Source organism: Phlebotomus argentipes, unplaced genomic scaffold (genome assembly GCF_947086385.1).
Source record: "Phlebotomus argentipes unplaced genomic scaffold, Phlebotomus argentipes genome assembly scaffold_18, whole genome shotgun sequence".
NCBI classification, from domain to species: Eukaryota; Metazoa; Arthropoda; class Insecta; order Diptera; family Psychodidae; genus Phlebotomus; species Phlebotomus argentipes.
Genome location: NW_026776177.1, coordinates 10,163,325 through 10,185,320, shown reverse-complemented (window position 1 = coordinate 10,185,320; position 21,996 = coordinate 10,163,325). Strand labels below are relative to the sequence as shown.

At 44.4% G+C, this 21,996-nt stretch overlaps 4 protein-coding genes across 8 annotated transcripts; 2 read left to right on the top strand and 2 right to left on the bottom strand.

Moving 5' to 3' along the window:
- Positions 1-41: 41 nt before the first annotated feature.
- LOC132260743 (Na(+)/H(+) exchange regulatory cofactor NHE-RF1) lies at positions 42-2,737 on the bottom strand. Its single transcript, XM_059759060.1, has 2 exons — positions 1,695-2,737; positions 42-708 (listed from the first exon to the last, which is right to left on the bottom strand). The coding sequence occupies exons 1-2, from the start codon at positions 1,971-1,973 to the stop codon at positions 265-267; spliced, it is 723 nt and encodes a 240-aa protein (XP_059615043.1). The 5' UTR covers positions 1,974-2,737; the 3' UTR covers positions 42-264.
- A 3,477-nt stretch (positions 2,738-6,214) lies between these two features.
- LOC132260742 (uncharacterized) lies at positions 6,215-9,212 on the bottom strand. The gene is made up of 3 exons (XM_059759059.1): positions 8,040-9,212; positions 7,854-7,980; positions 6,215-7,391 (listed from the first exon to the last, which is right to left on the bottom strand). Exons 1-3 carry the CDS (start codon positions 9,015-9,017, stop codon positions 6,751-6,753), a joined length of 1,746 nt encoding a protein of 581 aa, XP_059615042.1. The 5' UTR covers positions 9,018-9,212; the 3' UTR covers positions 6,215-6,750.
- A 224-nt stretch (positions 9,213-9,436) lies between these two features.
- Positions 9,437-15,665, top strand: LOC132260740 (aspartyl/asparaginyl beta-hydroxylase). 5 transcript variants are annotated; one of them, XM_059759053.1, is made up of 12 exons: positions 9,437-9,626; positions 9,958-10,005; positions 10,391-10,591; positions 10,646-11,229; positions 11,358-11,582; positions 11,672-11,810; positions 11,975-12,049; positions 12,322-12,912; positions 13,087-13,157; positions 13,947-14,184; positions 14,316-14,918; positions 14,982-15,665. In XM_059759053.1, the coding sequence occupies exons 1-12, from the start codon at positions 9,584-9,586 to the stop codon at positions 15,353-15,355; spliced, it is 3,192 nt and encodes a 1,063-aa protein (XP_059615036.1). In that variant the 5' UTR covers positions 9,437-9,583; the 3' UTR covers positions 15,356-15,665. The 5 variants fall into 5 exon arrangements, with proteins under 5 accessions (XP_059615036.1, XP_059615035.1, XP_059615039.1 ...); XM_059759052.1 differs by having other exon boundaries at positions 12,319-12,912; XM_059759056.1 differs by lacking the exon at positions 9,958-10,005 and having other exon boundaries at positions 10,400-10,591; positions 12,319-12,912.
- A 369-nt stretch (positions 15,666-16,034) lies between these two features.
- Positions 16,035-17,859, top strand: LOC132259139 (juvenile hormone esterase-like). Its single transcript, XM_059756691.1, has 3 exons — positions 16,035-16,710; positions 16,770-17,290; positions 17,353-17,859. Exons 1-3 carry the CDS (start codon positions 16,035-16,037, stop codon positions 17,857-17,859), a joined length of 1,704 nt encoding a protein of 567 aa, XP_059612674.1.
- The last annotated feature ends 4,137 nt before the right edge of the window (positions 17,860-21,996 follow it).

Sequence of the window (21,996 nt, the reverse complement as noted above, 5' to 3'; positions counted from 1 at the left end):
TTTCTTTGCTCGTGTGATTCTGTTACGTCTTCATCTCTTAACTCTGTCATATATTTACATAATTTCCATCACTCTTCTTCTTCTTCACTTGCTGCAATTTTTTCTTGCAGCGCGCCTGAAATTAAGGGTCTCTTTTGTGCATTTTTCCGGGGGTGTGCTTTTTCTTCTCTCTCTTTATGTGTACACAGATGGGGAAAGAAGAGGAAAAACACGTGAAAATCCACTCAAGAGTAATTTCGGCGATCTTAATGCGAGTCCAACGATCTACAACTTCTGGATGATGTCGAATTTCTTTTTAATATCTACCGTCTCACTCTTGGGGTCGTACTTCTTGCGGGCGGCCAACTTCGCCCTCAGTTCGGCCGCAGTCATTTGCAGATTGAGTCCGCCGCTCTCGCGTGATGACGCCGAGCCGCCGCTGCTCACGGACGCGTTGTCAGCTTTGGGAGTTGTGCCGTTGGTTGTGGACTTCTTCGCCTCGGGACTGTTGTTGATCACGGGCGGCGTCTTCACTGCAGCCGGCGGACTCGCAGGCTCGTGGTTCTTGTGCTCCTCCGGCGCCTTCACCTCCTCCTCCTCCACCACGGCCACTTCCTGCTTCTCGACGCTCTCCTCCTTCGCGTCGCTATTATTTGACTCATTGCCCGTGACAATCTGATTGTCCTTGGTCACCTCAATCACCTCAGGGTCCACAACGAGCAGCTTCACCTGCAAAACAACCGTCGAGATGAGTCTCTGAGCGCGCGTCTCTCTCAATATTTCATGAGCCCCCATTAGAAGCACTCTCCAGCGGCTAATTGTAGCGGAGAATACCGAAAAATGGTGCCTAATGAATGCATTATGAGTCTTTGGATTAATTCATTAGAGCTCGCTTTGACCCATATTTTGCCATCAAAGGCAAATTAAATACTTTCCCGAGCGGAGTTCTCTCGAAAGTGCATGGAAAACTCTCTTGTGAATGTATAAAATTCCACTTTGCATTTTTGACTACAGAATGGTTTTTTCAATTATCTAAAAATTCATTACATCAAGGGGCGCGTCATTTGAAGACATGAGAGTCAAGATGGTACATTGAATTTTGTGAGAGTTTTCCAGTTAATCCAGTATCAACAAAATCCGATAGTTCCAGAATTTTAAATTTAAAGCTACTTCTTAGCCTGAAATCAATTTAATTGGTCCAGAATAAAAATCATTTTTCGCCGTTCAACGCAAAAATACATAATAATTTGACTTAATGTAATTAACTTTTAATGGTTAAACATCTCTTCAAAAACTACAGCAAAAAGCCCACATTAGACTTTTGCACTGAATAAGAGCGGAACAAAACATTTCCACGATCGGTGTTAAAAGTTGGCCTAATTAATCGTCTGCTGTTGAATGAGATTTTTGTCCAAATGGACGCGCCAAATGTGAAGAAAAACTTGGACTTTGCGCTGTTCCGTGCCGAAAGCCTATGATTTGTCCCCACCAATTCTCAATATCACAATTCGCAAAGCTATTTTTGACATTGTCAATTGAATTCGCCAAAGCCCCAATTTAATTGGGGACAAAATGCTCTTCGCACACAAAAAAGAACTTAATAATTGAACAGCTTGTTTTTCACTGTTAGATCAAATTGTGCGGCGCGCGATTTTTCGATGGGTAGAAAGAGAGACACTGCAAATTGTTCTGAGATCACAATCAATTGAACTCACCTCGTTGGGATTGGCTTTGATGCGCTGAACCACCTGCTTGTGCGTCTCCGTGCCGATATTCACGTCGTTCACCTCGATGATTCTGTCGCCCTGGCGCAGACCCGCCATCTCCGCGGGCGAGTTCTCGTCCACTTTGCCAATGTACTGGCCCGGCTTGCCCTTCTCCGCGTGCAGATTGAAGCCATAGCCGTCGAAGTCCTCGCGCTTCACCACATGACACACGCGTGGCTTCTTTCGCGCCTCCACAGCCTCTGCACTGCGCTGACTTTCCGCTGACATTGTGAGCTCGTCTCTGGATCTTCACCTCTTTTTGCCTCTTCTTCACACACCGTCCACTCAGGGCCACATTCACTTAATGCTCGGGCACGCGATCGATGCTGGACCAGAAATATGCCGCGCAGCTTCACTATGTGAGAATCTTATAATGAATTCTTTCCAGCCACTTTGTCACAGATTCTCCACTCTTTGACGATCACAGGCAATTTTCCACACACACAGCAGGTGAAGATGGTCTAAATTGTGCCCGATGACGCACCCTTTTTGCACAGTGTCCGTTCTCAAACTGACTCACTCGAATCTCGCTCCTTTTGTGATCTTGTTCTTCTCCGCACTTCACAGACAATATTCTCTCCTCTCAGTTGGTCAAAAAACAAGATTAACAGCACAAAACACGTTCTCTCTCTCTGTCGTCTGGGCCGTTTTTTTCGCTTACTCTCGCTCTTGCAACTTCTATTTCATGGCTATAACACCGTCCCAAAATCCCATCAAGCACAAATCTCTTTCCCTCTCCTGCACGCCACAAATCCACAAGATTGAGATACAAAAAGGGCTGCGAAAGCGACACTTTTCCAGGGCAGAGGAAAAATTGTGGATTCGGTTACTCAATCCAAGACCACATAACACACCTGAATGGAAACGAGACTTGAATACCTGGCCAGCTCGAGCTGCTGCCGCCTTTAGCTGGAACCCGAATCAGTCGATTGAACAGGGCCAAATTGGGCACAGCGAGCAGCATTTTTTCCCATCAGCATTGCAATGTAATTCCTAGAAAAATATCCAGCAGATCACCTTTGAATGCATCTTGTGGCACTTCTTGCTGAGTCCCTGCCGAGGATCGCACCTGATTGATCCGGTCCTGGAGCTTATTCCATCACTCTCTCACACGAGCAACACATTTCTTTCTCTCGTGCATGTGTTGTGCAATTGTGTAAATGTACAATTTTTATTGGACAGAAAATCGAAGCTCGTCACACACTCATTCAGGTGGATCGCGCACACACACCCAGTGCGCGCTCTTTCCCCAATCGACAGGGTGATGAGGCGGAAAATTTGGGGAGAAGTCGCGATCGTGACACTTGGAATTGCGATCGCTTCATGTACACGGCAATTATGAGCTTCATGAGCGCATTTACAATGATTACTTCCTGCAGATTGAGTTGAAATGGAAGGAAGATCGGTGTCAGTTGATGGGAAGTCGTTTTGTTTTGAATTTAATTCTCGCACTGTCGATCACCTGGAGGCGAATAGGTAAAGTATTCTGTGTTCTAGCTCCGCCCACTCAAATGTCCCGCCCATTTTACAGTCTCTGCACTCTCAATAAAACTGTGAAAGCCTATAAACTCATTGCAATGCCGCTGTAATTGCTTAGTGTGTTCCCATCCCTTAAAACCGCTTCATTTTCACGTTGGGCACTGAATAAATATTACGCTTGGGCTGAACTAACTCAGGCCAAATGATGTGCATTTTCAATTAGACTCCCAATGAGATTAGCGAAATTGCTGGCTGTAATGCCGACATGTTTTGGAAAGTCATGCCCATTTTCGTGAAATATATTCGGATATTTCATGATGAATAATTTAAATTGCACCGCAGCTTTACCACGTATTTAATTAAGTGATTAATATTGAATTAGCAATTTCAGTTGGAGCTTCAAAGATTTTTGGTGTGTTTAATTGGACTCTTCTTGTCTCTCCATTGAATGCCCACAAGTAAGTTTATGTGATTGTTTTTCTGTGTGTTTGAGTGAATATTTTCCACCGCAGGAGAAAAGAACAAACATGAAAATCACAACATTTATCTCCACGACACAGAGGTTTATCATACATGATTTTCACATTGAACGAGTGATTTCGCGATAGTGGGAAAAATTCACTGAAAACACGAGGAAGTTGGCTGAAACTGTGTTGGTCACTCGACACAGATGGGAAATGAATTGGTAAATTAAATTTGCGTCCAATTATGGTCAAATAGAAATTCACGTGTGTGCTTTTCAAGAGCAGAAATGATCACATAGAGGTCAATTTCTCGGTGTCCGCGTAGGAGCAAAAAAAATCAACATATGTACAAAACTAGAGAGCTCTCGATAGTTTGCAATGTGACCTTTGGCGGCGGGAAAAAAGAAGAAGAAAATTAAGTGATTCTTCTTCCAAGCGCACACCATCCAAAGTGTGTAGAGAAACATGACAGCGAGAGGGAGCCAACGAATTATTATTAGCTGCAGCCATGACCGCGATAGTATCACGCAATTGATGTTTATAAATTAAACAAATAGCAAACAAAACCCCTATAATAGTAATATGAAGATGAATAATAAATCAGCACCACGGAAAGGCGCTTGATAATGAGGAAAATTCAATTAGGGAGAAGAAAAAGCTCATTCTGCGCCTCTTTTTCCCACGCACAGCCATTGTTTGGGTGGTCAGGAAGTTTCCCGAAGAGACAATCCAACGTCAGAGAGTTTTAGTCCGAAAATGGCTGGTTCGTCACGCAAAAGGTTATTTTTAGATAGATTAATGAAGAAAAAAACTGTTTACTGAACTCCACGTATCTTAAAGATCACTGTAATACAAACATGATTGAATAATTGAGAATCTTTTAAAAGCCATGATAAATTAAAAGTCAAGATATTTCAGGAAATCGATAAAGATTTTTTAATACACTTTTTTCATAAATGAAAAGTCGGAGAAAGTCTTTGTATAGAAATTAAGATTGTTTCAATTGCGCACTTCACCACACTTTATCAGTCGGCACAGATTATTTCCGTAGAGAATACACTTCAGTCGAGTTGTTCTGTCTATTCAATAACTCTCGCCTCAAGTGACTGCTAATCGTCATATCTATTAGTGATACAAATGTGCGATTAATATCGCATTAATATGTGATTCCGGAATATCTAAATGTGTTTCATATGGAAAACTCCGCAATAAACGCACGTAAAGTTCAAAGGCTGTTTTCAGAGCTCATCTGACGGCTCAAAAATGTTAAATTCTGCGGGATTGCGAAGGTTTTCACGGCGACAAAAGCTCGCAAGCCGTGCGAAAAGACAGAAAGGCCGCGATAGCACGAGGTTATATGGAATTTGCCTGTCGATTACATCACATCGCGCGCGGTTATCACTGGGCCAGGGAAATACAGCGACATGAGCTGAGAGTGCTTCTGTGTTCGTTCTGACCAAGATCGCGGGAAGCTTCGCGCGCGCGGACCTGCAATGCCAGATCGGAAGATGAGTCGGGGAAAAAAGTGAGTCTTGTGCACACAATCACCAAAACCTCTACGGTGTGTATTGAGAAAAGACCACTTTTGGCCGCTGAAAACGAAATTGATTCATGTATAGTGGGAATTTTATGCTTTTTTTCCTCGTCGCGCGGCAAACAAACCAACAGGGTGACGCACAATCATTGCTGTGAGTATGAGAATTCATTTCACTTCTTACATATTTCCCATTGCAGTTTTCCTCCTCTTCTTCTGCCCATCAAAATGCCTTCACACGTTTAGCCACAGCCAGACAAAAGAGGTGGTTTTAATTTCAAAACACGATCGCTAATTGAGATATGATTAATTGTGTTGATTTCCCTTCGAGTGGGAAGCCAATCTTCACTCTCATTTTCTCAATTACAACCAGTTGAACTCTCTTGTTGATGATCAAGTGAGATTTCTGTTGTCGATTCTATAGCAATTGTACGAGACGCACTTGATATTTGCAGATGTATAAATGCCTGTTTGTCTTTGCCTCTCGGCAAATTTGCATATCGACTTTCTCGTATCGCAAGACAAATATTTGCAACTTTTCTGTTTTTCGCACAGATCCCATGGTTTTCCACCTCCACTTTTTTTTTCTACCGTGCGCCAAATAATGTGGCGTTTTAAGGAACAATCAAAGGGAAGAAAATATATGCCTTCTGTACACCACTTTCTTTCCGAATTTCTAACTTATCATAATATAATCTGGGCTCTCGGAAAATTCTGATGAGGAAAATGATTGTCTAGAAACTAATCTGTACACCAAGAGCTAATCTCTCTCTCTCTCTCTTGAATATAATAAAAACGCAAAAATAGTGTCTGCAGCGCAGAAGCTCAAGAGTTTCCCGCGATTATATTGCGATAAGAGATGCAATTCAGAGTATATCTGGTAGTTATCGCAAGTTAAATCCTTGTAATTGTGTATTTATGCTGTTAGTAAACACCTTTTAGATAGATAAACTGCGAATCACTTTGCAAACTCTCACCGTTCAACTATTTTCAGGCCGGCACTGTGATACAAAACCATTTCATTTTATTACTTCCTCCGTTTGTTTGGCATTCGAAACGGCGAAAAAATGGATCAATTTCTGATCTATTAAAACGTCTCTTCACTGTGCTTCGGCATTTTATCAATAAAAACCATCCAAATCTCACTGAATTTGATTGAATTCCTCCATAACTGAATTGAAGAGTAATCGAAATATTGCATATTTACCCATTCATCTCACGTTCCTCTCAATTGAATGGGTTTTTGCAAGAAATATATGTGCCTCTCAATATCGCTGCTTCTGTTCGTCAAAAACCAATGAAAAAGTGCATTTCAAATAGACAAATCATTGCCATTTTCACGATTTATTCGCGCTGACAACATCACCAGAGGCGATACAAAAGACTGCCTTTTGTGGGTTGACAGCGATTGCATCATTGTTAATGAAATTTGCGGTGGAATGCAAGAATTCATACAAAAAAATGTGGTCGTAATTAATAATTCACAAAACGGATGATTCACCCAATAAGTCTCAAAAACTCACCTTCGCTAATTCGTGGCGATGGCAAAGCCGAAAAGCTTCTCAATGAGCGCAATCCAATCGGCGAAGATTTTCGGATATCTTGCGCTGCGATTCACCAGGAATTTGTGCAGCTTGAGCACACTCTTGAACTCATCGATGTACAGCTGATGGATGTCCGCGATCCCGAGCACGTTGCAGTCCAAGTTCAACTCGTTGTACTTGATGGGAATGTCGCGCTTGAATCCCTTGAGAATCTTGCTCAGATCGCGATTCAACTTGTCATAATCCATTCGCACTTTGCGTCCTACGCGCTTTTCCTCCTCCGCCACCTTCTCGTCCAGCGACATCTTCTCCTGCTCCTTGCTATCCGCCTCTTCATCTTTCTCCTCGCGCGCGTACGCCTCGAAGACGTCGTGCAGCCGATAGACATCCAGCCAGCACTTCATGGCATCGGCGAAGAGATTCACGTGCTCCACTTGCGAAATCTCTGCATTCCGCGCAATCCACGCCTTCTCACGCACGATCTTCAAGATCTTCGTAATGCACAGGCTTCCGGGGTGAGAGCCGATGCTGCTGAATATGCTGTCGATCATCAGCATCTTCGAGATTGGGCACGGAATCTTCTTGATGACATTCACAGTCAAATTGGAACTAGAATTCTCAAAGTCTGCAATGAATGGGAAGAAGCATTGGAAATGATAAATAATTAAATGATTATTCTTAAAAATAGAAAAAATTCTTTTATAGAGATTCACACTATTGGAAAATTCAGTTCAAGCTGCGACATTTCTGTCACAAGTCTGTAAAATTGATTCAAATCAAAATGACATGCAAAATTGTAGAGGAAATGGGAAATATATTTTATTTTTATTCTCATATCGTTAATTTACTCCGCGAATGCCATCAATTGACAATTTTCGTGCTGAAAAACCCATTTTCCCAATCAACTATTTTTGTCTCTCTCGCCCTTTAATTGCATTAAAATCTTGATAATATCAATAAATTCACTTCGCTTATCGCTGAAATAATGCACTTTCTTTCCGGCTTTCGCAGTGGAAATAATTTATTGACACGAGCAATTTATTATCAATTGCATGCTTTTGCCAAAAACGCGGTTTCAGCGGCTCACCTGCGATGCTTTTCATGAAAGTCTGGGCGAGGCTGATGGAGTTCTGCTTGATGCAGGGATACTGGACTTGCGACGTGGTCTGGACTTCGCAGAGGTTCACAGCGTTGGAGATCAGACCGATGAGGCGCTGCAGAGGGGAGAAAAATGGTCATGGAGAGCATTGGACAAGGAATAGTGCTCAATTACCCCAGAGATCTGCAGCAAATCCTCCGGAAGCTGCTGCGCAATGCTCCGCACGAAGACCGTGAAACACGTGTCCATGAAGGGCGTGATGGCGAAGTCGCCGTTCGGCCAGAGGATCTTCCCGACCAGCGGCTGCTTCGTGGGCTTCAGCATGGACTTGGAGGCCTTCTTGGGGTGGCGCAGCATCCACATGGCCAAATCCATCTCCATCAGCTTCACGAGCAGATGCAGGATCACGTGCAGTCGCTCCAACTTCGCATTCCTGCTCAGGCAGCCGAATCCGCCGCCCAGATCAGTGATGTCTATGTTCTTCAGGTCTCGCTCAGTGTTGCTCTGCTCAAGAGGTGACACCTCCTCGCTCTCTGGCTTCTTCAGAACCTTGTCAATTGTGCCCACGATGCAGCAGAGAATGCCGTCGGCTCCGCTGGCGAATTCCTGCATCTCATCGAAGGTGCATTGCTTGGTCAGGAGCGTGGAATAGTGCGGCTCCAGCTGCAGGATGCACGGCGGGAACTGCATGAGAATCATCTCGAAGCTCTGAATGCTCATGTGCAGACTGTGCTGCGGAGGATCAGAGGCAAATTCCAGCTGCCCGAGTGCCTCCTCCGCATTGAGTATCGCCTGGAGAATCACCTGCAGAATGTTGGGGCCTGGAAAGTAGCCCCGAATGCATATGTGATTGATGGTCTGGAAGAGTGTGTCGTCTTTCTGATTCCGGCAATCCGTCTCCAGTGCGTGCGACGCCACAACGATGTTCTGCGTCTTCCAGTGCTCGCGCGAACACTTCTCCAGGTCTCTGTAGCACGGGGGCACCATTTTCATCTGCAGCCGATGCGCGGAGCGATAGTAATAGCGCCCCAAAACTGTCTGCAGGCACTCCGTGAAGCGCTCTTCAGACCAAGTGTCTGCGCTATCCTCTTCACTGTCCCCTTTTGGATCTTCCCCGGACTTTACAGCACTTTCCATTGCCACTGAAGGCATATAGGCGCTCTTTCCGATAGATTTTGAGATAATTCGGATAATTCACCGTGGTTTAGTTAGGAAATTAAGAAGTATTTCCTTCAGGAAATCAAAACACAAACGCACTAACCTAAAATTCCTCGGCGTGTCAAAATCGGCGGCGAAATTCGCTACGCGCGAAAAACAGTGGCGTAGTTGCGCAACGAACTCTTCACCATATTAAATTATTTCACTACATTCGAAACTTGGCCAGTATCGCAATTCACTTAATTAGAGGCAAAATAATTAAAATTACTTGCGTAGGAATAAAAGCTGCAAAATTATCAGAAAGAACAGCGATTTATTCTCTATTTCTCAGCATACATCTTGGCGGACGCGCCACAACCGGGATGGAAATTCGCCGCGAGCTTTGACGTCTTGACAGCTGCGCCATCGCGACTCTCAGTTCCATTTGCAGTGCGTGAAGAAGTTTCGTTCTCAGCAAATTCCTGCCGGAAAATAGTGAATTTCCACTTCGTGAGTGCCTCAATCCGTCTCAAATCTGACTGTGCATCTTTCTGTGTGCCGCGTGACCCGAGACCGGTGAGATGTCAGAGAAGCCGCGCAAGAGAAAAGACAAAAAGAAGAAAGGTAAAGCTTTGGCGCTTTTCGCGCTTTTCCTGCCGCTGAAAACGCGCGGAAAACCGCCTGGCGGGGCTTTTAGGGTGCGCGGGCGCGCTGGTTAGGCTGAAGTGGCGGGCGCGCGGGTGCTTTCCAGGGGTTTCGAGCCTCCCCTGTGAATCTGGCCATGAGGAATGCCCTGACAAGTCCATTTTCTCATCCGCGCGATGGGGTGTCTTTAAATAGACCGCCGAGCTTGCGAGAGACTCTCCCATGGATTCGGTTGTCACGATAGAAATGTGGCAGCTGCCAAGCGTCTCTGATTCTCAGCTCTCTATTCTCTCTCTCTCCCTCTCTGTAGATAGTGTCTCGGATGCTGCTGAGATCGCCAGGAGGCTCAGCACCAAAGGTTAGCTCGAGATCCTCATTTCACAACTCCCCAAATGCCCTGGTCACGGGACTATTTACTCGTTGATATCTCTTTTATGCTGATCATTAAGTTTTTAATATTGTCTAATTTTAGTACCTAGCGCCACAATCATAAAAACTCGAGACGATTGAATGTGGTTTTTCCTCTTAATTTCCCTCATGTTTCTCTATGTCTTTGATTCCTTCGATCAATTCCAAAACCCCAGAAAGCTAGCAGCCAATCGAGGCTCAGCATTCTGACTGCCACGCTTGTGACCTTGGCATCCGGCTACCTGATCGCCTTGAGTGCTTAGCGTTGAAGATTGCTTCGCAGAATCAGCTTCTTTTTTCTATATTGTCCGCCAAAACGCAAAATAACCGTTCAGAGGACGCAGATGCAGGCGAGAGTGTCACGTCACATCCCAGTGGCGTGCAGTCGATGGGGCCGGACGATGTGCAGCTGCACGTGCACAAGGATCACGGAACTGGCGGTCACTGGTGCGCCAAGATCGTCTTCTTCGCCCTGCTGGCCATTCTGGCGGGTCTCGTGGGACTGATCATCCTGGAGAACAGAGGCTTGTCTGATGGTGAGTTGATTGTATGGCGCAGAGCAAGAAATTGCGCTAATGAGTTAATTGCAGTTGACACGCCGCTGTCCGAGTCGAGGTTCTCTGACATTTTGGAAGGATGGGTGGATGAGAATAGAGAGAGTCACGATAGTCACGACGATGTATTGGCATCTCTGGAGGAATTGGAGGATCATGAGCATGGAGAGCCTTTTGAGGAGGAGGAGGATCACGAAGAAGGAGCAGAAGACGATGAAGACGACGAGCATGATGATGAAGATGATCATGATGAGGAAGCAGACGATGAACAGCAAGAGGACGACGAAGAAGACAATGACGCACAAGAAGATGACGAAGAAGAAGATGATGATGAGGTTGATACCGCTGCTGCTGATGATGAAGATGAAGATGAAGATGAGGAGAAAGATGATCAAGAAGTTGACGATGAGGAGAACAAAACCAACGAAGAGGAAGATGATGAGGAGAATGATGACAACGAAGTTGACAACGCAAATGATGACAATAACGACGATGAAGATGACAATAATGATGAAGATGACAATAATGATGACGACAATAATGATGAAGATAATGATAACAATGATGATAACAATGATGAAGACAATGACGATGATGACGATGATGCTCCATTTGAAGAGGTATTTTTCATCACATTTGTTTGAGTGTGTGCAATTTTGGGCGGGACATTCGAGTGGGCGTGGCTTCTAATATGAATGATTTCCTTGCTGGTTTGTAATACCCTGTGTTGATCCTTTCGCCTGTCTAGCAAATTGTCACTAACAAAAACCACGCAGTGCCTCTAACCAAATTGAGTGCTGCCACTAAGGAGACTGAAGCGGTAACAGTTGCCGAACTGGAAGTACAAATAGAAGCCATGAAGAGTGCCTATGACGAAGTGGCGCAGCAATTGGGTAGGCCATCTTTCAGTGAACTGAAGGATTCCGGTCAAGAGTGTCTGGTTGAGGACTTTTCAGACATTCCTATGATAAAGGTGGGTTTTTTTGTGTGTTGCTTTGATTTCCCTGACTTGTTGTCTAGCAATGAAGGTCTCAAGGATAACTTAATTGCTGTTGTTCGCAGTTGGACGACAATGGATCGCAGGAAGATGTCATTGATAATGATGCTGGTGAGGAGCTCCATTTGAAAAAGATGGCCCAAAAGGTCGAGCCAGAAGTGGATGATGATGCAGATGATCAACTAGCGAGTCCCTCATCTTCACGTAAGTCCACATAGTCAGACGATAAGGAGACGAGGCGAGACGGAAAAAATGTTGAATCACTTTTTGGAGGAATTGAGCGCAAAAATTAACATGATAGTGGAGAGAGTGAAGTGCGATCGAGAGAAAGTGCAATTTAAACAATGGGAAATCGTTTGTAATTGCAGTTGCTGAAAAGATCCTCATCGGTTTGGCCCTTGTTGTGGTTGCACACTCCGTTTTGCTCAGGAAGACATTCAACAGTGAGTGGATGTTTTCGTTGTTGTTGATGTTGTCGATTGAGAGCGATTGCATGTGCTGATTTTTACTATGTCTTCCTTATTTTTCTTAAAAAAAGAAAAAGACTTTAAATTGCACTTTCTAACGGTAGGATCTTGTCTTTTCTTGATATTGTCTTTCACTTGACTCTTAATTGCTGTTGTTGTTGCGCTTTGTTGTGTATACTGTGAAGAGTCCTCAACTCTCTCTTAATGACTAAATTTCTATCTTTGGCGCGCGCGTCGGGGAAGAGAAGAAGGAAAAGCAGCTGAGGAGCCAGAGATTGTTAAGGACAGTGTTCAGCAGACTGAGGAGGAGTTGATTGTTGATGAAGGACTGATTGATATGCGGCGCAGGCTGACAATTGGCACGGAAGAAGAGCCTCTGCCAGAGCCTGACGAGGAGGAAATTTATGATGAAGAGGGCGAGGATTTGGAGTACTCTGAGGAGGAGTTGGACGAAGAAGGACCTCTGGAAGATCTCGAGGAGTACGAAGAGGAAGTTGCTGATGAGGTTCCGATGCCGGCGACGTTCGAAGAGCTGAACGCCATGTACAAGCCAAAAGAGAGTCCTGCTGAGGAAGTGTCGAAGCCACCGCCCAAAGTCACAATCGAAGAGCCTCCTGACTTGGCCAAGAAGCGTCAGGATGAGGAGGAGGAAGAGGAGTATTCGGGTGAGGACGACGCTGAGTATGCTGAAGAGGAAGAGTACGAAGGCTCGGATTACGAGGCGGAGGAATTGTCCGATGTTGATGACGACGATCTCATGAAGCGCTTGGAGGAGAAGTACGGAAAGCTGCCACAGTCGAGTGACAGGGAAGAGGACGAGGAGGATAAATCGTGGACAAGTAATTCCTAGTCATAGTGAAGTCACTAATTTTCATGATCCATCTGTTCTAAAAAAGAAGAGAAAACAATGTTTCTTGTCTCTAAAAGTGATTCAACATCTCAGAAGAATGTTTTAGTGTTAGTTTGCGTGCCTTTTTAGATATTTTATTCTAATGCTTTTTGTCGTGTTTCAGAAATCCCACCGAAATCTGGCGCGCAGTCGCTTGATGATGATCTTCTAGGCGCCAATGATGATCTTGAAGATGTGAGTTTTTGCCAAATTACTCAAGTCTCGATTACTTGTCAGTCTAGAAGTGCAATCTTGATGAGTTTGTCTGCAAACACGAAATGATTGCTTGGACGACAAGTGTCGAGGCTTTGAAACGGATTCAACACAGTATTTTATATAGTATTTCTAGAATTTTCTATTATGTTTTTACAATTGTTTTTATAAATGATTTGTAGGAATTCAACTTTGCATAGTTCCAAAACCATAAAACACACACACAAAACATATTTTACACTCATTTAAAATGTAGATTCACAACTTAGTTCCTCTTGTGTTGAGTGAAAAGTGTTCTTTTGCCACTTTTTTTCTTAAACTTCTTGTGTGTCTTTTCATGACAAAGCAATTTAACTTTCTTAAGTAATTATAACATAAGTTTTCTGGCCTTGATTTTCATCATTCTTTATTTCGTTTCACAATGGCTTTTAGAGTGTGAGACTGAAAAAAAAACAAAGCCAAACTAAAAAATCTGCATAATTTATGCACATTGAATTCTTTGACATTGTTCTGTGATTTCTGTTTGCTTCATTTTTCAAATTCTTCTATGTGTTTGTTCGTGTCTTTTTTTGCTGTGTTATTCCTAGTAAATGCACACAAAAGTTGCAAAGTATTTCAATTGCTCACCCACAATTATTCGCAATTGAGATATTTTGCACTACAAAGCGTGCATTTGAGGGCTGTTTTGTCAATGTTTTGAAGCGTGAGAATTTATTTGATTTTTGTGCACTAACTTTGCAAACATAACTGTTGAAAAACAATGCACAACAGAACCCAGAAAGCGCCCTGAGAGCCTTCGATAGGGCGCTGCAGAAGTCTCCGAAGAGTCCAGATGCACTCTTTGGGCGCGCCAGAGCGCTGGACAGATTGGCTGAGGTGCACAAGAGCAATTCCATTCTGCGGGATGCTATCAAAGCTTACGAGGCCGTCCTCAGGCTGAAGGTGAATGTGTCTGATGATCTGTTCACGGCGGCGGCGACAAGATGCATCGACAGGATGAGATTTCTCGGTGAGAATTGAAGAATTTCTCCAAGGCGAGGATAATATGGCTGAAATGTGTACAAAACTTCAAAATTAATATCTTCCTCTTGAGTAAAATTGGCACTTGATGGAATGCATAATGATTGCTCTTCTCTTCAGGGCTCCACTCTCTGGCGATACCCATTCACGAGGCTCTCATTCTGCGCTTTGATGACCAGCCTGAGTACCGCAATCAGATGGCAATCACTTATCTGCTGGTCAACAAACTGGCCGACGCCAAACTCGTTCTTCATCACACTCTGTTGCGCTGGCGCCACGATCCTGTCGCTCTCGTTCACTATGGCTTCGTGCTGCAAGCCCTGGATCGTGACTATGAGGACGCGGCTCTCTATCTCACCGAAGGACTGGCCAGCAATGCTGAAGGCACGCAAGACGGACGCTTTTATTTTGCCCTCGGAGATTCCCTAATTCGCCTGGGAAAGACGAAAGAGGCGCGCAATGTCTTCCGCTTGGGAGCGAAGAAGAAGCTCTTCCTATCGCAATACCAAAGATCCCTGTACAATGTCGATACGCTCAAGTCCAGACCTTTCTGGACGATGGACGAGACAGGAAGCGGGAAACTCTTCGAGACGCTTGAGCAGAATTGGAGGCTAATCAGAGATGAAGGAATGAAGCTCTTGAGTGAGGAGGGCTTCTTTACCGACGAGACGGAGAATCTAAGGGATCAAGGTGACTGGAAACAGTTCGATTTGTTCGTGCAAGGTAAGGAATTGAAGGAGAGCCTGTTGCAAGTCATTATCTTATAAATTTTCCTGTCCCTTTCAGGGCAGAGACTAAAGAAAAACTGCCAAAAGACTCCACTCACGTGCAATATCATGGAATCCTTCCCGGCGGCGCGCTTCTGCACGCGTGGCCAGATTAAGTTCAGCGTAATGCATCCGGGAACGCACGTTTGGCCCCACTGTGGGCCAACGAATTGCCGCATTCGCGCACATTTGGGGCTCAAAGTGCCGCCCGGAACGGCTTTGCGGGTGGCTGAGGAGACGAAGAGTTGGCAGGAGGGAAAAGTGCTCATCTTTGACGACAGTTTCGAGCACGAAGTGTGGCACAATGGCACAAGTGTGCGTTTGGTGCTCATCGTGGACATCTGGCATCCGGACTTGACGGAGGAGCAGCGAAAGAATCTCCATCCGATTTAATTGCGGAGCTTTGACTTAATAATGACCAAAGTGCCTTCTTCTTTCACTTAATAGATTTTAGATTTATTTAGAGAATCAATAGGAAAAACGTTGTGCTTCCCAATCTGACGGATGATCAAATTATCGTGTTTTATGTGTTTCATTTGAATCAAATTGGGCGCACTTCCGTTCCTTTGTGATTGTTAATTAGATTTTTAATATGAATTCTGTTTCATTGTGACAATATGAGAGAAAAAGACCCATGACAATGATCTTTGTACCAAAAGATTCTGTATATCGAAATAAAAGAGATTTACAGAGATTTTAAGAACGCGGTGTTTCTTTGCCACGCGTGAAAACCTGTTCGTGTGTCGAGCAAACACGGAAACCCGTCCGTCTTTAGGTTCCAGCGCTGAGTGAAATTTTGGATATGTGAAATGTATCGTAAATTACAGGAAAACTTTGGTTCTAGTTGGCCAATTTCGAAGATTTGTGGCTTGTTGGAAAGCCATCTTTTAGAACTCTGCATTTTCTCTGAACAGGTGAAACAATAAAGAAATTATATTTCTAAATAATTACTCAACTGGGAATGTTTCGTTGAAATTTTCCCGGCGCTGTTTCCTAATATGGCCAAGTAACACCATGCAGAACATGGTCAAGAACACAGTTGAATTTTGGTGGTTGACCCGAAGAGCTTGCGATGAGGTGGCAAAGTGCAGTGGTTTTCCTGGCGACACTTGCGGTTGTGGCGTCAGAAAATGACCCGAAAGTGTGCTTCTCCTCGGGATGCGTCCTGGGAAAGACATCTCTTGGCTTCCATCGTCCTTACGAGGCCTTCCTTGGCATTCCCTACGCGCGACCGCCTGTCGAGGGTCAGAGATTCCGCAATCCTGAGCCAATTGAGAGCTGGACTGGCGTGAAGGACTGCACGAAGGGGGCAAATATGTGTCCGCAAAAGAATTACTTCGGCGACACAGATGATGTTATTGGAGATGAAGATTGCCTCTACTTGAACGTCTATCGGCCGCTGTCCACGAATCCCACGAGCCAGAGACTCCCCGTGATTGCATACATTCACGGAGGGGGATTTGTCTCCGGAACAGCACACCCGGATTTGCACGGAGCGGATTACTTCATGGACAATGGAACAGTGATTCTCGTCACTGTGCAGTATCGATTGGGCGCTCTGGGATTCCTCTGTTCGGGCGATTCGGCGAGTCAGGGCAATTTTGGGCTCAAGGATCAAGTGCTGGCGCTCAAGTGGATCCAGGACAACATCATGAAGTTCGGCGGGAATCCACGAATGGTCACGCTGATGGGCCAGAGCATCGGATCCATTTCGGCCCAGGTTTTGATGACGAATCCTCAGACGAGATGTTAGTCTTCTTCATCATTGTGCCAGAGTTTCGACTTTATATACTATATATTTTTGTAGATTTCTTCAAGAGAGCAATTCTTCTCAGCGGATCAATGCTCACCAAATGGACTATTTGGGACAATCCTGTGAAGAACTTCCGTGCTCACGCAGAAGCTATGGAGTTGTCGAATTTTGCCACTAGAAGCACTCAAGATATCATCGATGAGATGCGGAAGCTCGATGTGAAAAAAGTCGTGAGGGCGACAAATGTAGTTTACGAGAATGACTACTCAACTCCATATAGATTCTGCCTCGAAGGACGCTGGTCAGGCGCTCTGATTCAGGAAGATCCGCGAGAAGTGTGGAAGAAGGGAACTTACAGGCATCGTCCGTTCATGATGGGCGTTGTGGCCAATGAAGGAACGCTTGGGCTAGATTTCATCACGAATGCGACTGTTTTGGAGGAGTTCAATGAGAATTTGGATAAGAATCTTGCGGATTTCCTGGACATTGACGAAAATCTCGTTCCTTCTGTCAGGGATTTCTACATGAAAAGCAGCGCGTCGATTGATAAGACGGATCTGATGGGATTTTTAAAGGTAAATCTTCACTTTTGATAGACTTTTCAGTTTTCTATCAATTTCCTGACTCCATTTCACAGATGCTCAGCGACAAACTCTTCTTTTATCCTGTCTACGAGTCCGTTCGGCAGTACATTCAGTACGGCAGCAACAAAGGAACGCCTGTTTTCCTCACCAAATTCAACTTCAGAGGCTCTCAATCGTTCACCAGTATACTCTACGATTTGCCCGTTGATCACGAATTTGGCGTCGGTCACTCAGATGATCTGGTCTACCTCTTCACATCGCCGGCATTGTTTCCCGAAGGTTTTGCCAAGGATTCACTGGACGCGAAGATGGTGGAGAAGTATGTAAACACCTTCGTGGAGTTCGCAACAGTTGGAAGGCCACTAAACGCTGGCGCCGTGCGGAAGTGCAATCGCATGAACTTTGACCCGTTCTGCGACTATCAGGAGTTCAGGCGAAAGACAGTGGAAGTGAAACTGCCGACGGACGTGAAAGAGCAACTGGAAGATGTTCAGGTGATCGTGACAAATTCCTTTGACACGGAAATGATCACTTTCTGGAAGAATCTCCTCGCCAAGTGACGATACAATGATGAATTTCATGCACAATGATCAGTATAAATTCTGCTTATCTTGCTAATGTTTAATTATATGAATGAATACTGAATTTGCAAATTGGCTTTATCTCTCCTGAAATTGCGCTCATACATTCAAATCTGCGGCTTATCGTTTTGGATGTAATTCGAGGGAAAACAACACGATTTTGCCCTGAAATGACGCGCACCGTAAATTGACGCAGTGCAACAAAAACAAATCATAAGAGATTACCATACGAGCAACACCTGTGCGTAAAAAGAGCTCTTCGTCGTCATTTGTGGCTTTATCATGTTGATGGCTTGTTTTCTCTCCCTGAAAATTATTCCTTTCACATATAGAAACGCCGCAGTCGCGTTCGAGGCTGAGATTGTCAATTATTAACACACGAATTTCGGGGCTTGTTTTGCTGCAAAGGCCAGAGGAAAAAAGGGCGAAAGAGCGCGCTCTGAGGATATCTTGCTTGTTTATTCATTCGAAATTCGCACTTTTGGGGTTTTGCCTCCTCAACACAGGGACAAACCGGGGAGAATTGCGTGGAAATCTTGGGAGATGGAGTGTGTTTTTTGCCCGATGCTCTCTGCAATTGCGATAAAAGGGAGCGATATTAGCTTCAAATATTAATGGGTGTGTGGGTCAATTGTACATGAAGATGTTCCCAATTGAAAATTCCCCACGGAATATCAGACATTCCCATTTGGAGTGTTATGTATTAAAATCTCAATATTTTATAGCCTCCCAGCAATGCACCTCGGCTCACAATCAATCCAGCGGATTTCCAATGCGAAAACCCCATCCGAAGAAATTAAATTTCTTCCATTTCATTTCAATTCAATATCATGTGCTTGCGCGAATATGCAAATTCGGCTGCCGCAATCATCACCCAAAAATGCTCGAGATGTGAAAGATTAAATTTTATGTTTCCTTATTCACCTCTCGCGCGCATTTCCCACACCCAGAAGACTCTCAGCGACACATTCGCGGGTTTGAGGGCGGGTGTCTTATCATTTTCTTCCATGATTGTGAAGTTCTTCGCCTCTCCGGTGCTTCTTTTATCGCTTAATAATCAATTTATTGCCATAGTCTGACTCACAGGCAAATTGTTGCATAAATTTATTAAGAACTTTATCAGAGTTTTTGGAGATTTGGCTCATGAAAATAACTTTTGAGGTGAACTACACACGCTTTTTGGTGGTTCAATTTAAACTATACAAAATTCTCCAGTCTCTCAACATGTTTTTGAAGGGTTAAATAAAATAAATGAAAAGCACTTTATTTGCTTCATTGTTGAAAATATTGCCAATTTTTATAAGACAAACATAAATCAGTGCTATTATTTATTGCATATTTTGATATTAATATAAAATTCATAAAGAAATGTATATAGCATCGAAATCATGTAATGATTACCCTTTATTTGGTCCATTCACATAACCTCGAACAAAATTAATGTTCTGAGGCACTTTTCTATGAATTTCAAATTGAACAACTGACTTTTCCACCCTGCAAGCTCTCCCAGAAATGGCAAATTGAAGTTGCTGGGCATGAAGCGAAACTTTTCCCATGTTAGAGATCTAAGATGCTGGATGAGTGCCTCATGGCCGTGAAACATCGCCCTTTGTCCATTCATGCTAACCTTCGCGATGGGGAAATGCGATGCGCATGGCGAACTTTGTTCCCCGGACGCGAGAAGTGGCAATCTTTCACTGTAGTCATGCGAACGGCTCTCGTGCCGCATTCTCATCTCTCCTGAAAGCTCTCACATTGTCTCTCTGTGCGCACACACGTATCTGGGAGATGAATCCGCGACGGATGCGGAGAGCGAGAGAGCGAGAGAGAGAGAGAGAGTGTATTTCCCGTTTTGCAGGAAAATACCTCCAGCGAGAGGGTGATGCGGACAAGAAGCGACCCCCAAATCAGTTCAGTGGTGACATTTCCTCAGTGACGATTCCATCTTTTCTCGCTGTCCAGCTGTCTTGAAGCCCACCAGAACATCCTCTCAAGTTTCAGTTCAGGCGGTCTATCGCGGTGTGACCGGGTCGGGGGCGCGCAAGTGGGGCCACGGACTGTGGGAGCTCTCACTGGCCACATTGCCATCGCGGGTGTTCGCGTGTGGCGATGCCCTGAGTGTCCGGTGGAGACCGCGTGTGAGTGAATCTGTGCGAGGAGGCGGTTTGAGGTGATTGTGCAAAAGTTTCTTGGGTGAAGGACACACGCAAGCTCGCTGCAGATCCTGCGAAGCTCCTTCACGCGCGCCTCACGCACACCCCAGAAGATATGTCTCAAGTCCACGCAGATGGAAAAACCCGTGAAATATCACACTTTTATTGACTTTCCGCTGGAAATTTCTGCCTTTCTTCGCAAAGGCATTTCCCTTTTAGAAATCCAAACGTGCACACATGAGATGGATTTTCGTGGTACTTTTCCTCCCTCTTTTGGCATTTTCCCTGCCCTCTCTTTTTTTGTTCGTGGTGGAGAAAATCTTTCCACGTAATCCCACCACTTTCGAGACCATCACGGCTTGACTGCACAAAAAGCCACCCACCCATTTCGGGGTGTTTGAGGCTTTGGGGCGCCCGTGAAGCCCCACTGCGATAGATCTTCGTGCTAATTTTCCTCCAGTGTCGCCACCCAGTCGATCGTATCTCGTGTATTGATTAGCCGCTGCCCGGCGAGCGCTCTTGTGATTCCCAACTCATGACTCCGCCGAGATGGGCAGATAGACCACCCACGCAGCAAACATGTTTAATATTCCCAACTCAAGATTGCCCATATTCCAGAGCACGGCGTGAGCCCTTGAAGCGTTCCCCAGATAAACTGCTTATGAATAGCGGAGCGGACAAAAAATCACGATAAGCGCTATCGCTCATATTTCCCTGCCAAATTACAGTGTCGACATGATGCAAGGTATTGAGTAGTTGCCTCGCAAGTGGGAATTGTGTTTCGCAAAGTGTTCCCAGTTGCTCGCGGGCGGTCTTGCAACTTCCTCGCGAGGATATTGCACATTATTGCTAAAGTGATCTAACATTGATGCCAATAAAGCAAAATCGAGGATTGATGGTCAGTGAGGGAAATATGAAAATTTTGTCTTTTTAAACCTTGTTTTACTCTTGTTTAAAATATTTGTTTATTAATCTCTTATTTAACTCTCTACTTTTCTATCTTGTCGGAAGCTTGGCAGAAGACTGAGATGAAAAGAGTTCACTAAGCCTCAGTCATCTTGAAGCTCCGCCCACTTGTAAGTTCCGCCTTTATTTATCTTATTTTCCACTTCTCAGCAATGTTATGGAACGATTTTATGAAAGAGGAATGTAAAAGATTACTGAACATCACAAATTCTTTATGTGGTATTAAAGATATCGTTAATTTTTCAATATTCTTAATATATACTTGAAAAGTCATGGATTTTTACTCATAATTTTATGGGAGAAACTTACGTTCAGTAAAATCGTACTACAAATTCTTCACTTTTGCGCGAAATCTTAGAATGAAAATAGCAAACTACAAATAATTTCAGTGGCATTCAAGAGGTTTATTTCACTCTAACTTTGTGGCCTCGTAAAAATTCAAGTTGGTGACATTTTCTTTCTGGCGAAAATCCGTACATTTCGCGTGTAGTTGATGGAAATTGGAATTACCTTGGCAATTCGCAATGTCGCACTCTTGCCTGTCCGTCAGTGGCAGTCAATCTGAATGCGGGGAAAAGGGAGGATTGGCGACAAAAATCCTCGACAGGCACTGAAAGTCAGTGGAAGATGCGGGTTTAGAGTTCCGCTTATAACTTTTAGCTATATGGCTATTTGCTGAGTGGGTGAATGGGTGGCCAGAGTCCTTGAGCGTCTCTCTCGTGTGTCTTTCAACCCTGCCTTGACACCACCCCCATGTGGGGGTGCGCCCGATCCACAAAATTCATTCACTGACACACCGAAAAATGCATTAAGCTCAGCAAGCAGACGATCGAAGCTCGATGATTCATTGTCCTTTCTAAACAATTCCAATCGGACCATCTTCTCATGCAACTCAACTCGCCTCCCTTAACGCTTCACCCTTTATTTTTGCAGGGGCTCTTTCCAGGGCAGTGAGATAGAGAGAGTGTGCAAAAAAGTCAGTGAATAGATTTTTCTC